This window comes from Abrus precatorius, unplaced genomic scaffold (genome assembly GCF_003935025.1).
Source record: "Abrus precatorius isolate BTA unplaced genomic scaffold, Abrus_2018 Scaffold10, whole genome shotgun sequence".
NCBI lineage: Eukaryota > Viridiplantae > Streptophyta > Magnoliopsida > Fabales > Fabaceae > Abrus > Abrus precatorius.
In genome coordinates, this window is record NW_020874292.1 from 23,749,988 (window position 1) to 23,767,231 (window position 17,244).

Consider the following 17,244-nt stretch of genomic DNA (forward strand, 5'->3'; position numbering starts at 1 on the left):
CAATTTGGTTTCAAAAGATTAAATAAAAGACAGAAAAGTCAAGATTTCAACGTTAGCGATGGGCTAGTTTTTAGTTATCGATATTCAAAGCACGGATAAGATATCTTTATCAGCATTGCATCATTTATTTTCTTCACTTGTAAGAAGGCAGAGCATAGAGACAAAAGACTTGCATTATTACTTATTACTAAATATATATTAAATTATGATGATTGGGACAGCCACCAATTTCGTGCAATGTAAACATTACAAATGAATTATTATGAGAAGACAGTGGGAATCCATAAAAGATGATACTTTATACTTATCACATTGATTAAATATTCTATGATGCTTAGCCAAATCAAATCCCAATATAAAATTACCAATTTAAGTTTTTCACTTGATCACACTAGATAATTACAATCATAGAAATAAGAGGCATCGACACACTTCCATTTATTTTAATAAATCCATCACTTACCAAAACAGAGAGATCAAGCCATCGCCATAGTTACAGGGCAAATCTGGCTAACAAAACTTAAGTACAAACAAAGCATACTAATAATTATTAAGCATTTTACATTAACTTGCTCCCAGAAACCAACCACGCTACTAATATTTCAGTCAGTAACAGACCAATTAAGTCACGACAGGTAATGGTAGATGCAAACACGTGGCAGCCTCTCAACGAAAGAGGACACTATTTACATGCAACCCACGGGCTTCGCTGTCACCTCAGCGGTGCTTGCTCCTCGTCTCTCCGCTGTAAAGCCTGCAATCACATACAACCCAAGTTCATTTTAGCACAACTATCTGCAACAATAGCCGTTGATTTAATATTCTCAAAAGATCTAACGGCTCATATCCCCCCAATGATACACTGCACGCTAGCACCTACGGATTCAATCAAACTGCTGGGGCATAATAATATAAAATTATTAATAATACTACGACTTCGCATCGAAAAATCATATTAAATACATAAAAATATTTGAAGGCATTTGAGTGATTCAGACACTCATCATGTAGTCCTAGTGACTAGTTAGTGTTAAATCTCCTTAAGTATCCAAAACATGTTATTATGTATGCATGAAAAGGGGTTGATGTAACATAGCCAAAAGAAACGTAGCAACATAACAATTATACTAAGATATACCAATCATAGACAGTGGGAGTGTTGGGCAGTGGTTTGTCAAACATTTCAGCCCCAATGCTCTTTGTGGCCGAGTTGCTCCCAGGATGGAACACGCTCCTCCAAACGTTGTCAGCTTTACGCGCCGACCCAGGTGTTGTTGGGGTCGTCGGAGTCACCGGGGTTGTCGGTGTCGACGGCATCGACAAGGTCCTTTGATACTTGCTACCTTCTCCTTCAGCTACACCCATAAATATAAAAAACCCATCATTAATTCATATGAATCACACGTAAAAATCACACACGCTTGCACGAGCCTGAGGACTAACTTAAATATCTCTATATATGTATTGGAGTTTATAAAACATTAGTTGTTATATAGGAAGCTGAAAAGCTACTTTTAACGTTGGTTGTGAGCTTCCTGAGCTTGCCAAGGCCACGTTCAGGTTGAGGGCCAGCTACAACATCATCCCAAAGCTTCTCTAAGAGAACCATCTTGGAAGTTTTGCTTTCTTGACGAAAACTAATGAGGATTCTAAACGTTAATGTGTAGAGTGTATATATAGAGGGATATCATAAGTGTTATTGCTTAAAATATCTCTGACCAAAGTGGGATCAAGTGTTTTCGTGCTTCCAAGTGTAACTTTGTTTTTGTTTCTATGTGATAGCGAGTGGCAATAGAGAAAAAAGGGGTGGAAAGAGCGAGATGAAAGGGGATGAAAGGGAGATGGATAAGGATGAAGACTTGGTGAATGTGGGACCCGCGAAATAATATCTTGGGGAGATGAGAGAGAGGTTAGTAGGTAGTGGGTTGCCTCACAAGTGTGTTGATAAAAACATATAATTAGTACTGTCGTTTGTCCTATTCTTCAGAGCAATGGGGGGTCTATGGTGACGAGATAAGGACTGGAATGGATCATTGACCCCACCCTTTTGTTTATATGTTTCCTTTTAATGTTACCATTGATCATAGCAGTCATGGTGTGGATTAAGATACAGCCTATTAGGTCAATCCTTGTTTAAGGATCTAGATTTGAAGAAAGTTTGCTCGGCAAAAACAAAATGATAACCGTATGGAAATAAATAATATTGCATTTGTTTCCTAAAAATTGTGAATAATTGACCATGATTATAAAATTAGATGTTACAATTGGTTACAAATAATATTTCTTTGACAACAAAAATTTATTAGAAAAAAAAAAGTTATCATCTCCTCTCTCCTGTGTGTGTATATATATATATATATATATAATATTAACCATTTAATCTTATTATAAATCACTAAGATCAAAATATGAAAAATGTACTACTTTTTAAAAATATGTGTAATTTTAAATATTTTTAAATGTTAACTATTTATATATAATCTAATTTTATTCTCTCATGCGGGTGTGTGTGTGTGTGTTGCTTTAATTTGGACTGAAACTTTTTTGGTTAAGGTTTTTGGCCTGGTTAAGTAGCGATAGTATATGATTTAAAAGTCCAAAACAGTATAAGGCTACGCTGGCCCATAGACTCGAACCGGGGAATGCAGTACTTCCAAATGTGAGAGAAGAAACATATCATCACTATTGGGCTTCTATTCTAGATAAAAGTTTATGATGTATTAATTAATTGACAAGAAAAAAGAAAAATAAAAAGTTTGGGTTTTGAATGGATTGCTGAAATTAGATACAATGAGATAAGTTGCAATTATTTGAGTTATAATAGTTTAGACCAAAAACACTATAATAATAGACCAAAAATGAAGGAACAGAATGCTATAAAATTCATATTATCCCATTCTATCACTTACCTCAAATTTTCCGCCCTCTCAACTTAAAAAAAATAGAATGAAACTTTTTATTTATTATAAAATTACAATATTAACTTTGACCCAAAATACACATTTGATATTCAAGAATCAACACCTTCTAAGTGCTTTCCGTGATTACACATTTGATAGGCCTAAAGCCTATCAGATAATTGAGTTGCATTACACCTCTTAAAAACACAACGTGACAATGAACCCAAACCTATATTTCTTTCGACTTTTTTTTTTTATGAGCAATACTTCATTACCAACCCTTTTAGCCAGTTCCAACGCCAGCGGAATTTTTGCTCACTTTGTAAATTTATTAAAAATATTTAATAAAGGTTTGATTTTCAGAAATTTCAAAATCTAACACAACCCATGAACACGTTTGAAGTTTAGTTTAATAGTTGAAGAGCATAGTCATTTTGGGATTAAATATCTCTCATACGATGCAAAGACTTTTATAACCTAAGTAATCTGTTGGCATTGTGAACTATATTATAGTAGATAGCATATAAATTGACTTAAAGGTTGATTCCACTTTTAGCTTTCAACTCCGCAAATTATTCACATTTTCATTATGAGAAAATACAAAACCAGTCACCGGAATTTTCCTTTTCCTCTTAATTAGTAGTTACTATTATCATACTGCGATCCTAGCGACATATTGTTCCTCAATATGCCTCTTACCTCTCAACCTCTAAAAGATGTATATTCGATGAATAAAAGCATGCATAATTGGCAGACTTGGGTTTTCTCTCAATCCTGGCATCTAAAAGGATCGCAATTGGACGGTTATCTCTTCATGAAAGCAAAGTATATATTTATTACAAAATGAAAATTAACGTAGCAGTTCAATGACTACTAGAGCTAGTGTCCAATGACAACCGTCTCCCGTCGGTTTACTACAAGGTCAGGTAAACCAGAATAGAAGACGACAGTAAAACGTGTCATCTATGATAATTTCACAGCAAAAAAATAATAAATCACTTGTCCACTCTTCATCTCCCACCATTTGACATCCTCGTAGGATCAGCCACTTGAACAAGACTATAGGTGGAAATGCATTACGTAAACTCATGGGGCACACTCAAAACAAGGACAAATTTAAGATATAAATGGGGGTCACATAAGCTGATTGAGATTTGACAATGACTTTCAGCAATATATATACACAGAAGAGAAGGATATTTTTATATAAATATAAGTTTAAAAACTCTTACACTCAATCTGAATTTTTCATATAATAAATTATAATTTATTAAATTTAAATTAAATAAAAGGCTCAAAACTCAGATTAAATGTAAAAGTTTTTTTTTGACTTATATCAGTATAAAAAGATTTGATCATATATATATATATATATATATACACATCACTTTACCTTCGTAATATCCACCAATACGCAGACTCAATGAATATATGGTCAAAACGGGAGATGTGACAACCTCGAACAAAAGATGACAATCTTCGTCTAAAAACACAGTTCAATTGGCTACTTAAAGTTAGGCCAAATTCAATAAGACGGTGGCATCGAAGAGAGTTGAGAAATGATAATATATCTGTAAGTTATGTGATTGATTAATCAATTCCCCCATATCACTTGATCTTTGTTCATCAGTTATTATTCATCATTTTTTGTGATCCAGCACATTAACTAAACTTCTAAAGAATTGCCCCTAAAATTAAATATGCGCATTGGCTTACCCCCTCAGTCAAAATGTGGACAACGAAAACAAAAAGATAAAACCAAAACAAACAACGAAAAAACACATTCCAACTGAATTTAAAAGTGGTCCCAAATTCCAGCAAGTTTCTGCATATATAAGTTTTCATCCCACATAACCATTTTGGTTATAAATCAATGGATGGAAACATGCTCATCTCTCACGTTGCGGATGATAGCATTTCATTGGACTCGCTCTCTTTTAGTGGCCTTGTTGCTATTCAAGACCAGCAACCAAAGCTTCCTCCTCCCAACCAGACTAAAGGCTACCAGGTAAGCAAGCATGACCCAGAATTCGAATTTACCAGCACTAAAACAAACTTAAATTTTGCTGTCAATCCAATCAAGACCACTCCTGCAGACCGGCTTATTTCCAATGGTCAACTTCAACCACAAGCACTTGCCTTCCAAACGAAACAGTCTCTGATCACAAATCCGCCCGGTTACCCAAACTCATTAATAACAACTCATAGCAGTAGTAAGATGTCAAGCAGGAAAACAGGCAGCGCTATGAAATATCATGAAAAACTTAACAAAGCAAGCAAACATACAAACAAGGAAAGCACAGTGACAAGGACAGGGTTTGGCCAGAAAATGAAGTCTTTTCTATCACCATGCCGAGAGTGTCGAACCATTAAGCCGGGTGCTGTTAAAGCACAAACTGTTCCAGGAGAAAATCTCAAAATTTACTGACACAAGGTTTATTTTCTCTGTGATTTTTTTGTGCGAAACCAGAAAATGTAATCAGGAATCAACCTTTTTCTAGTTAAGTAGTGTCTGAAAAGAATACAAGTGACATGCTTCATTTCAACGTCACTTACTGCAGTAATAACACCAAATGATCAAAATTATAAACCTTCAAATATTATGGATATTTTCTATCATTTTTATTTAATTTGGTTAGTTAAAGTTATAAATATTCCATTTGCTTAACTTGTTGATCAATAATCATTTGTCATATGGCTTGCTAGTGACTTTTTTTTTGTCAGGTCAAGATTTTAAGATGTTCATGTACAAATTTAAGATGCATATGTTACGTAGAAGTCAAGGTATCTTACATATTGAGTATTACTAAGAAAAGCTCAAGGACTTGTGTAGTTCAAGCCTCTAAAGAAAGAAAATTTCGTCATCTGTTTTCTTTACTGGTCTAGGCGCAGTTTACTTGAAAACATGATGACCCCAAGGTATCTAACATGCAGCTTCCTAGTCAAGGTGCATGGATGCACATTCTATTATAACCTTTGATAAAGAGTGATATTTAAAATATCAAGCGTAAATTATGCATACGATGCTCATTTCTTGAAAGGTAAATTGTAGAAGCCTACATGTTGACCAACAAAACTCAGAAATCAGAACGATAACTGATGATATTTAAGCGTAAAAGTGCTTAAGCCGACTGCAGTATTACCATTCATATGTTCAGGCATAAGATGGCTAGGTGTAAAATAAAATACACAAGATTTCTATGCTTGTACAATATTTTATATGCTTGACTTAGTTATGTTGCGTTTTGACATGAGATTTATTGGCCTACGAAAAACTTATCCCAAATTTCAAGTTATGGGTTGTGTCTTGGAGCGCATTCTTCAAACATGTTCTTAGAGAGTGATTGATAGTTTATGTAAAATGTAGAAAATGAATAAAGGAAATAGAAGCTTAAGACTCAAAAGTAAATGTAGCAAAAGATAAACATTAATGGACAATAGAAATAAACTTTATTGGTGATTGGAAAAAGGTCCAGACTACAGTGTAGACATCCCAGGGTGCACGCATCGCACAAAAGTATAAATTTCAACTCTATAAAGCTTAAATTTAACTTTTAACTGGTATCTTGTATAATATTTAATTATAATTTTATCATACATTGCATCCCTTAAACTATGATGTTACTAGAATTTTTTAGAAATATAAAATTAGATATAAGTTGTATCATAATGACTCTAAAATGTAACATTCTATGTATGGATTTCATTTGAATTTGGATTTTATTAATTTTGCAAGTTATTATAATTATAATTATGAATAAATAAAAGAAAGATCAGCCAAAATAACTGAATCAAGCCATTTCCCATAAAATAACATAGAATTCCAAGGACATTCTATGCAACCTAAGGTAACTTAAACGAGAGATAGCATAAGAAGGCAAACTGTTATTAGCGTTGTTTTCACTTTTCCCTCAAACTTGTCTCAAGGATTCTTGTGCCTCAACTGTGTCAAGTAGTTTTTTTATATAAATAAAGGCTGTTTTTTATATGGGAATGAAAAAAAAATCAAGAAACTTCGCATGTGAAGCCAATCTTTTGGACAAAATTTATTCACTTTAAAAGAAGCAACCTGAGCACATATCTCATCACATAAACTAGTAAGAAATTTTGTAATTGTAAATTAACTTGGTACTTTTAGCAAAAACTGACTTCACCAATGACCAAGCGCAAGAAAGAAGGGATGAAGAAACCATTGATACATGCTACAGACCAAAAAAAATACTGAATCAAGTCTTAATGAAAAAATGACATATTTACATAGGCATAGGTGTAAATGATGGAACAAAGTACTATTGCTGATTAAGTAAAATGAGACAAGTACCTCACTGAATAAAGTTCTGAATTTCTCCTGACATTAGCATAGTCCAGGGTTGAAGAGTAACACAAATATGTCATCCATGAAGATTGGAAGCTGAAATTCATAGCTAAAAACTATGATGAACAAAATAATATGACTATACATCTTGTTACTTGGGGGACTTCCAACTTGCAGCTATTTGCAAAGTTTTCTCCATAGTCAATAATAATCATGACAAAAAACCCAAATGAAAATAGAAAAATAGGATCGCTAAGATTGACATTTGGGACATTAAAAAACCTATTCGACAAATTGCAACTTCTAAGACTCTAGTCTCTTGAAATGTCAGCAATTGTTAAATTCTATAGTACTGGACATTATATTTACAATAATTTCCCTATTTTCAGACACATGAAAACAAAAACTGAATGCATCCCACCAGTCTTTCCAAGTAGCTACTCATAATTTTCAGATGCTTGAAAATTTCCCCAAATATTGCTGCTAAACAATTAAATGTAATTATGCAAATTAATGAAAATAAGGTATCTTCATAAACCATGCAATTTATGCAAGTTTACTCCAGAATGGAATGAGCAAGAGAAGGCATACACAAAACATGAAGCAAACATTCTGAAAGAGAATTAAAAACATTCCAAATCAACCTTGACTATGAAACAGAGCCTCAGACAACTTTTCATGAATTAGGATCAACCAACTAGGCAGAAACTGTACAAAAAAGGCGTTTGGCTTGCATATCAAGATTTGCAATATTTATTCACATATCCCTGCAAAGCAAATACATTTCTGTCAAATGAAGGACAGATCACAATCAAATAACAATATTCATGCACTTCATTGACAAATCACTATCACAGCTATTAACGAAAGACACTTACATTGACCAGTTTTGTAATTTTCACCCGACATGAAGAAACATACTGCTTAGCAGTATCTATGCTGGTTGGAATCTGGTGGGGCTCTAAGGTGCTAACAACTTTGTCAACTGATTTTTTTACTATCATAATATGTGCATCCTTGCTGAGACGACCCTCATGCCAAGCTGGCTTTAACAACTCCTTCACAAGATCAACCAGAGTTGCTCGGAAATTTCTTAGTGCCTTTGATTCCTTCTGCATGCTGTCATCCATTTGAAAGTCAACATCCATTTCATGATTTTTCTTGTCCCTATCTACTCTCTTCTTTTTGTGCCCTGATCCTTCACCATGATGTCTAGCATCACGCTCAGTTGTTTCTATGTCTTTTTTTGTACTATCTTCGACATCAAAGGTATGTTGTCCCATGCTCATTTTACCATTTGGATGATAGTTTAAGTAACTTCCCGATGTTATCTCTGTTTCAGGTACATGACAATCATTTTCATGAGGAACACAATTTTTGTTTGGCCCATTTTCACAAAATCTATTATGAGAAGATACAGAACTTTTGTCATCATTAAGATCGGACATGTGTTTCCCAACAACAGCGGAATCACCACATGTTTGAACCTGTGATGAAGCCTGTACAGTTGATCCATGAACCAAAAGGGAAGCCTTCAAAGACCCATCTCCTATATTAGGTATCTCAATGCTATCACGAAGAGGGTCATAAAGATCTCCAGGGGTTGATACATTCATAGAAGTAATAAAAAAGGATGGTCGAAATGGAACAGAAGGGTCCCAATCATAAGAACAGATTTTTGATTTATATCCACTAGAATATGGAGCAACCCTAGATGAACTAACTAGAGACAAATCCTCCCGCCCTGAACCAGAGAAAGTGGACTTAGTGGTAAGATATTCTTTGTCCTTGTTCAAAAGCTTTTGAGAATCCAAAGTAAAAGATGAACTAAAAGGCAATGAACATCCTGATTGGGCTGAAATTCGATGAGAGAGCGGCATGCTTATAGCTGGAAATTGAGTAACCAAGCTTGAGTTTGATGAATGACTCAAAATTGAGGAAGTATATCCTTTGTACATATGTTGGTTCCCAATAGTATTCATTCCATCTGCATGGGCTGGATTTGAAGAAAGATTTGGGCTGAAATAATTGTTTGATGCACTAAATGCAAATCTATTTTCTGGAAACAAGTTGTCCCTCAGCAGAAAGTTCTGTTTTTCTTGAGATGGATAACAACTAGGGCTTGCTTCTTGCTCATTCTGCACGCTCCATATTCAAAGTAAATTCAGAAGAGTGCAAAGTTATGCTTTCAAGTTTAGCAGTAAATGGAAGTAGAGTACTAACCATTCTTGATCTCTCAACATTTTCCCTAACACCTGTCACAGGACAATATTTTTATTATAAATATATTTATAGAGCAAATTCCTGGACAGCTTTACCAAACAAGTTATATGATATACCTTCTTCCACTTTCAGTTCTCGCTTCTGATGTGTCGTAACTAAGTCTTCTTCAGCCTCCTGGTCAGAATTATTCACAGTATCTTCTATATGAAGAAAGCTACAAGAACTACCTCTGATACACCATCCTTTAGCAAAAAAATCACATATAATTTTAGCACGTTTGTTTCCGTCTTTGGTCTTGGCACTGGGAGACAGACTTCTGGTCCTCCTATTAGGAGGAGTTAATCAGTAAAACCTAATGATTAGAAACTATGTGTGAACCAATTTAAGCACATTGTTAAAGGACAAGCTACTGTTGCAAGAGACAGCATGCTGTATAAATTAAAATTTGGTCATATTATAAGTAAAGTAAAATAACCTACTGCAGTACAATGATCAGACCTTGATGTCATTTGTTTCACATCATCCCTTAACTCCATCTCCGACTGCATGGTTTTGTTCTTAGAACTCCTACCACTATCAACATCCTCAACAAGGCAATCTCTTGGTACGCAGTCAATGACCATATCTTTTCCAGTATCATTAGATGTCTTGGTGGCTATAGAATCACTATCATTATCACCAGATAAATTAGCTTTGCTATTGCAACTTGGTTCACCATATTGTCCAATGGTTTTCCTCTGTAGAAGGGATCCAGCATTTTCAATATCAACATCCAATCCTTGACTTTTGCCTTCTTCAACAGAAGTCAGGTTCTCTCTTGATTTTGGATGACTTGAAATTTCGTATTTCTGGTAATACTCATCCTTTTCCAATGTTGGTGTCTCACAAGAAGGAACAGAACCTTTGAGCATGACGTCATTCCCTTCTATGTAATGCATATTAGATGGTGGCATTACTTCAGGGCAATTTGCCACAAAAGAAACTGGCCCCAAGTTTTTCTCTTGCCCCTCAAATTCCATATGATGGCTCAAATCTACAATGGAAGATAAAAAATAAATCAAGAACTTCTTTAAAATGAAGAAGTGAATCCTCTTCTCTAAATCATTTTATTTAAACAAAAGACAGATTTGCGTATCATCCCACAAACCAAATTATAAAATATTAGACTGAGAAATGCTAATTCAAAGAAACAAATTAGTGAGTTGGCAGTGTTCCTGTTAGGCCACAACAAGAGACATCTAGAACTTGGAAAGTTTATTTTCATTAGAAAAGAAGGCTCAATCTTTTATGAAGTGGTCCACTAGTTAGGTCGGCCAGTTGTGTTGAGAAGGACGTTCTTTATAAAGGTAGGAGGGGTATGGGATAGGTCATCAATTGTATTATTTAGTTGAGCTGTTGAGAAAACAGAACTTTGCTCCGTTGTAAGGGAGTTTCCCTTGGAAGAGAATTGATCTCCTTGAGTGTACAGTTTAATTCTTTTGGAAGCAATAATAGTTCTTTCTTCTCATCTTTCTGTCCTTACATTTGGGTTCCTAACAATTTTGATCCGACCTGCCAGATCAGATTCAACAGAGGGATGGAATCAAGGGTTGAGACGCTAGAATGGAGGATGGAATCGATGAATCCCAAAACATTGGAGATACAAGGAAAATTGGCAGATTGGCGGGGATTAAGCAGTTCATGGTGCAGTGGGCGAAGTCGCAAGGAAGGGATTTTGACTGGAGCGAGGAGTCTTCACTGTCAAAAGAAAAGGAGAAGGTAGAACAAACAAACAAGGAGGAAAAGCAACATTGGGTACAAAAGGTTGAATTACCTAATTTTAATGGATTGCAGGGGCTGAAAATTCTTTGAGGTACATTGAACAAAGCCAGCAGAGAAGGTGCAACTTGCCTTCATCTATGGATGGTATCGCAGTTCATTGGTTTTGATTATTGTGGAAGAAAACAGCCGCTTTATCATGGGAACATTTGACAGCAGCTTTGATTCAAAGATTTGGGGGGCAAGGTTTAGGTAACGTGTATGAGCAGCTAGCAACCTTACAACAATCTGGATCAGCACAAGAATATGTCCAAGAATATGAGATCCTAGAGGCTCAAGCAACAGAATTGTCAAAGGCCCAACTTCTTGAATTTTTCTTTGGGGGTTTGCGATCAGAGATCAATGGTAAGAGGCATGACCAGTTGTTAGGGTGACTGATATGGGCCCACTAGTGAGGGAAGTGGAAAGGCCCAAAGGAAGGGAAAGGGAGTAGCTGTAAGGGGGAGTGAGAAAGGACGAGAGAGAAGTTTGTTACGGAAGAAAAAGATTAGGGAGGCTGTTTGAACCCAGAAAGGGAGGCACTTGGTCTATGAAATGAAAGAGTTACTTTTATACCTTCTTTCATATATCATATATTTCATATACACAGTTACTTCATTTTTTATTTCGCCTATTCTTAACCATTATTGATATATTTGTGTTTAATGAACTTAACAATTGGTCTGACCTGCCAGATGCAGATAGAGTCAAAGTAAATGAGTCACATTTCGAATCGGTAGAAGCTGCGGTGCAAAATTTGCTAGAGATGATTGGGAGTTTACAAGACACGATATCGAAGGAGCAACAAGAGCAGTCCAATTTTTGCGTGCTCATTGCGAAATCACTTAAGGAAAATGATCACCGGGTGGCGGATAATGTAACACCCCAAAATGTCCACTTTGTAGAGAAAATTTGAATTATTATTATTATCCCAATCTAACATACATCTTTTAGTATATGTGATTGATCTAATTCCGTCCAAAATACTTTTGAAAAATTTTATTAATTTAATAATTTTATTTCATAATTTAATATGTTGTTTCCCTTGTCATTCTTTTTTGTTTTAACAATGTTGATTTTGATTTTCACTTCATGTGTGCACGTGCATAACCATAATATATAGTGCATAACAGATTTCGTTCTTCCATCTTTATTCACAATCCAAATCTTTGCTACCATATGCATGAAATAAGTGTAGTTGGCAATTGCTATTGAATTTCACGTGTCATTCCTTCACTTGCCAAGTCATGACCTTGCAACTTTGCTGGCGGGAATAAAATATATTGTGTATGTTTCTAACAAGGGGGCATACTTGTCCAACTACCTCCCAACACCCTGCAACGTGAAGAGCAGAAAATAACTCTCACTTCCCACTACCAAGTTTCATAAGAAAAAATACAAGTGTCTGTACCCTTGGACTGCACGTACAACCCTTACTCCCCTAATCTAAGTTAGGACGTTGTGCTGGCTGAAGTTTGTGCAGATGTATGTGTTTTATGGAGGAGGCAGATTTGCTTAAACTATCTCATAATATGATGTAATCACCTATGCATCAAAGGCTTATTTTCCCTTTCTAAATCCCTTTCATTCTCGGGCTTCACTTGTTAAATTGCATGGTCAGATTTCAAATGTCAAACTCTCTAAGCTACACACATGATTTTCTAATATCCACTTGCGGCATTTCAGATTTTTGGTGGCTAAAATGTACAGAGCAGCATATTTTTCCAAAATAGATCTTCGTTTAGGGTATCATCAAATACGTATGCAAGAGCAAGATGTGTCAAAAACTACTTTTCACACTCACCAAGGTCATTTTGAATTTCTTGTGATGTCATTTGGCCTTTACAAATGCCCCAGCTACTTTCCAATCAACCATGAATTCTACTTTAAAACCTTTTCTTCAAATGTTTATCCTTGTTTTCTTGGATGATATCTTGGTTTACAATCCAACGTGGGTAGAAGATCATTTATCCCACTTAGAACAAGTGTTTGAGACATTACAACACCTATAATTTTATGCCAAAAAAAGTGAGTTTGGACAAACACAGGTGCTTATTAGGGCCATGTTATTTCTAAAGAAGGGGTTGCAGTAGATACAAGGAAGATTGAGGCTGTATTGCAGTGGTCTATCACCAAATCAATCAAGGGTTTATGAGGTTTTTTGGGCCTCAAGATACTATCACCGTTTGATTAAAAACTATGGGAAAGTGGACACCCTCTTACTAATTTATTAAAAAGGGAAATTTTTCATTGGAATGCAAAGGCTGAACAGGCCTGCCACTAGCTTAAAACACTCATAACTTTTGCTCCCATGTTAGCTATGCCAAATTTCTCTCGACGATTTACCATTGAATGCGATGTGTGCGGAAGATTATTGGGGTTGTTCTATCACAGGATAAGAGACCCATAGCCTACTACAATAAGGCATTGTCTGACTCTTCTCTATCCAAGTCTATTTATAAGAAGGAATTAATGGCACGTACTATCTGTCGAGCATTGGCACCCTTACCTATTAGGCAGGAAATCTACGGTCTTCACCGATAAGAAGTCTTCGATACTTGCTGGAACAACGTATCACTACCCAAAATCAGTAGAATTGGTTGGCAAAACTGTTGGGATATGAATTTGGTATAGTATACAAAGCTAGGAACATTAATCAAGTTGCATATGCTCTTTCTCGACTGGGAAAAAAGATAAGAAGTTGCAAGCAATTTCTCACCCATTCTGACAGGATGTTTAGTTAATTGATAAGGAAGTTAAATATGATCCAGTATTGTCAAAAATCATGAGGGACCTACAGAAAGACCCAAATTCATATTCACATTATACTTTGGAGAATGAGTAGTTATACTATAAGGGGAGGTTGGTGATTTCAGCATCTTCTCTTTGGATTCCAAAACCTCTACAAGAACACCATGCATCTCCTACCAGGGATCTTTCTGGTATTTATCGTACCTACAAATGAATAGCAGAAAATATATATTGGATGGAATGAAGGAGGTCGTTACATCCATTGTTGTGGAATATCACATTTGCCAACATAAAAGATATCAAGCTTCATCTCCTACTGGCTTACTACAGTCCCTCCCTATTCCTAATGCAATTTGACAGGAGTTAAGTATGGATTTTGTGGTGAGCTTACCCAAGTCTAAGGGTTATGATATGTTTTGGTGGTAGTTGGTTAATGAGAAATTAAATGCAGTAGTTAGGTTAATTTAACCTAGGTCATATTCTTAAAGATCATTAGATATTGATTGAATATCAAACACTTTTGATGCATTATATTTAAACTCAGGGAAGTTTTCAGTTTAATTTGATTAAATAGAATTAAAAATTAAATTGGATAAAATTCAAGTAATTATTTGATTTTAATCCACTTATTAACAATCAAACCTATAATTCCTCATTAGATTCAAATTATGCTTCTCAATTATCAAAACCTAACTTCAATTTGTGATTACTGCATAATTAACATTATGAATTCAATGTTTAACCTAGATGAAGCAATTAAGCAATTCTTGATAGGAGATTAACATTTCAAGTATATAATCATATAAATTCTCTCTCAATTCAATTCAAATCTTGTGAGATAAGCACCTAATAAATTTGAATGTATATCAAGAATCTCATGTGAAATTCGATTAGAGATTTAATTTAGCAATTAAACCTTAATCAATCAAAATCATGCATAGAATTGAGAGAAGAAGAAGATTAGGTCAAGGAATTGAAAACAATTCAAGATTAATACCTCATATTCCTATAATTAAAATATCAATTCATTGAATTAATCCAAAGGTTTAGCCTTCCATTACAATTAAATTTAGAATTACAAAAAAAAAGCAGAACAAAAATTCAAAGAAAAGTAGAAGAAGAAAGATTTAAAATATGAAAAGTTTAGAGTTGAGCCTTGAAATTTACTTCCAAATCTCTCTTTATCTCTCTAAGGATGTGAAAAAGAAAAAAGATGAGAAAAAGACCCTTAAAAATATGAGTTTAAGGCTATTTATAAGTTTCTCGCGCTTCTAGCTGTTTAAGGTAAGTAAAATTTTCTAAGTTATAAAACTATGTTAGAAGATCTACTTTTTGAGGAGTTTTAAAGGTTTAGAGAAGAACTTTTGCAAGCTGAAAATTGCATTTTTTGAGGAATCACAAAAAGAGTCTTCTCCTTCATCAAGAAAGAGACCATAGTTCGAGTAGTTTTTGTATAAAAATCCAAAAATTGCTCAAAAACAGGACTGACAGCAATATCTTAAGTCCACAAGACCGGAGGCCTTCCGAAAAGTTTTTAGGGAGTTTTGAAGTCCTTGACACTCAAAACTGCTCAAAAGACAGGAGAGTAGCTAAAACTGACCAAAAAATAGGACTAACAAAGAAATTCCAAGTCCACAAGACCAGAGGTCTTTTTGAGGAGTTTTTAGATGATTTTCAAGTCTTTGACATCCAGAATTTGTCAAAAAATAGGAAGTAGTTAGAAAATATTATGTCTACAAACCTGACTGAGCTCCAAAGTTCTCCCAAAATTGCTTGCAAAACTGGAAGTGGTTAGAAAATATTCTAAGTTCATAAACCTAATTGAGCTCCCGAGATTGCTCTTGGATTATTTGTTTACAAACTGTCATTTTTCACCGTAAATACTAGCGTAATCAATTTAGGTGCTAAGAGTAGTTACGCACATGCTATTCCCACAAATAAAACCTCTAGAACACTTACTTTCTGTACTGAAAGTGATTACACGAAACTCTTCTCTCAACTGAAGGCTTTAGAACACTTACTTTCTACACTAAAAGTGACTATGCACATGTTCTTTCTCATCCTAAAGCTCTAGAAGACTCATTTTTTACACCAACAGTGATCATGCACAAGTCTTTCTCATCCTAAAGCCTCTACAATGTTCACTTTTAGTAGTAAAAGTGGCTACACACAACAATCTTCACTCCCCAAATCTCTGGAATGTTCAATTTCTGCATTAAAAGTGACTATACTTAGCCCATTTAACTTATAAGCCTCTGGAATCCAGCAATTCAACACCAAGTTTAAATACCCATAACTCCCAGGTCTGAAATCCAAAATTTACAAATGATATATCAAATTAAAGCTTTATGAATCAACTTTCTATAAGAGTAAGAATCTCCTCAAAAATTTGATCTAAAGAAAAGATATTGCAAAAATAATGAGCAAAGGTCAGAATAATAAAAAAATAATGAAATTAAGGAGATTTTTCTAATAAAGTTCAATTAATGAAATTTTGACTAAAATAGCTAAAATTAATCAATTAAGCATGTTTAAAAAGCTATTGAATCATAGAAAATATTAAAATATGAGATAAAAATATTACTCATCAAATTCTTCCACACTTAAGCTTTTGCACTTCCAAGCAAAAGTAAAACTCTAAAAATAAAAACTGCATATAAAAAGAGTTACATAAATGAGAATGCACACTTTTCAATGGATTCTATAAAGCACCAATACAAGTAGGAAAAAAATAGAACCTTACATCCAAAGTGTAATGATAACAAAGCAATCAAGAATTTATTCCAAAACACAAAAAGCAAATAAGTATCACAATCAAACCAAATTATGGATCAAGAATAACAAAAACCTTACAAGAGTAAAATCACTTCAACTCTCAATTGTTTAGGTTTGTGTTTATACTCTAAAGCATATCATGAATGTAGGCACTACCATAGGCTTGACAAACCTCTAATTTCCTTTACTTAGAACATATGCATGCAAAGATCAAAAAGACTTTATTAAAGTTGAAATGAGGCTTAGGTATGGGTGGAAGAAACTATATGGATTTTCAAACTAAGAACCAAAGAAACTAAAGGAACAATGTGAAATAAACCTAAATAAACATGAGGATGAACTCCACAAACAATTAATCTTTTTTTCTATCAAGACTATTTAAATTAATTACATGAAATAAACACAATGTTTCATTTTTTTTATTTCTTTTTCTTTTCTATCATATTCAAATTTTTCTTTTCAGTATTTCATTTTTTTTATCTT

The 17,244-nt window shown here is 34.4% G+C and overlaps 3 protein-coding genes across 4 annotated transcripts; 1 reads left to right on the forward strand and 2 right to left on the reverse strand.

The window, feature by feature from the left end:
• Nucleotides 1-234: 234 nt before the first annotated feature.
• On the reverse strand, nt 235-1,673 carry LOC113871178 (dormancy-associated protein 1). The gene is made up of 3 exons (XM_027508077.1): nt 1,513-1,673; nt 1,139-1,355; nt 235-754 (listed from the first exon to the last, which is right to left on the reverse strand). The coding sequence occupies exons 1-3, from the start codon at nt 1,607-1,609 to the stop codon at nt 718-720; spliced, it is 351 nt and encodes a 116-aa protein (XP_027363878.1). The 5' UTR covers nt 1,610-1,673; the 3' UTR covers nt 235-717.
• Nucleotides 1,674-4,560: 2,887 nt separating this feature from the next.
• On the forward strand, nt 4,561-5,445 carry LOC113872601. Its single transcript, XM_027510291.1, has one exon. It carries the CDS (start codon nt 4,774-4,776, stop codon nt 5,326-5,328), a length of 555 nt encoding a protein of 184 aa, XP_027366092.1. The 5' UTR covers nt 4,561-4,773; the 3' UTR covers nt 5,329-5,445.
• On the reverse strand, nt 5,348-10,460 carry LOC113872594 (protein FRIGIDA-ESSENTIAL 1). 2 transcript variants are annotated; one of them, XR_003505897.1, is made up of 6 exons: nt 9,937-10,460; nt 9,555-9,763; nt 9,439-9,470; nt 8,094-9,353; nt 7,222-7,982; nt 5,348-5,455 (listed from the first exon to the last, which is right to left on the reverse strand). XR_003505897.1 is itself a non-coding variant. In XM_027510279.1 (5 exons), the coding sequence occupies exons 1-5, from the start codon at nt 10,455-10,457 to the stop codon at nt 7,953-7,955; spliced, it is 2,052 nt and encodes a 683-aa protein (XP_027366080.1). In that variant the 5' UTR covers nt 10,458-10,460; the 3' UTR covers nt 7,052-7,952. The 2 variants fall into 2 exon arrangements, 1 of the variants encoding a protein (XP_027366080.1); XM_027510279.1 differs by lacking the exon at nt 5,348-5,455 and having other exon boundaries at nt 7,052-7,982.
• Nucleotides 10,461-17,244: the final 6,784 nt, after the last annotated feature.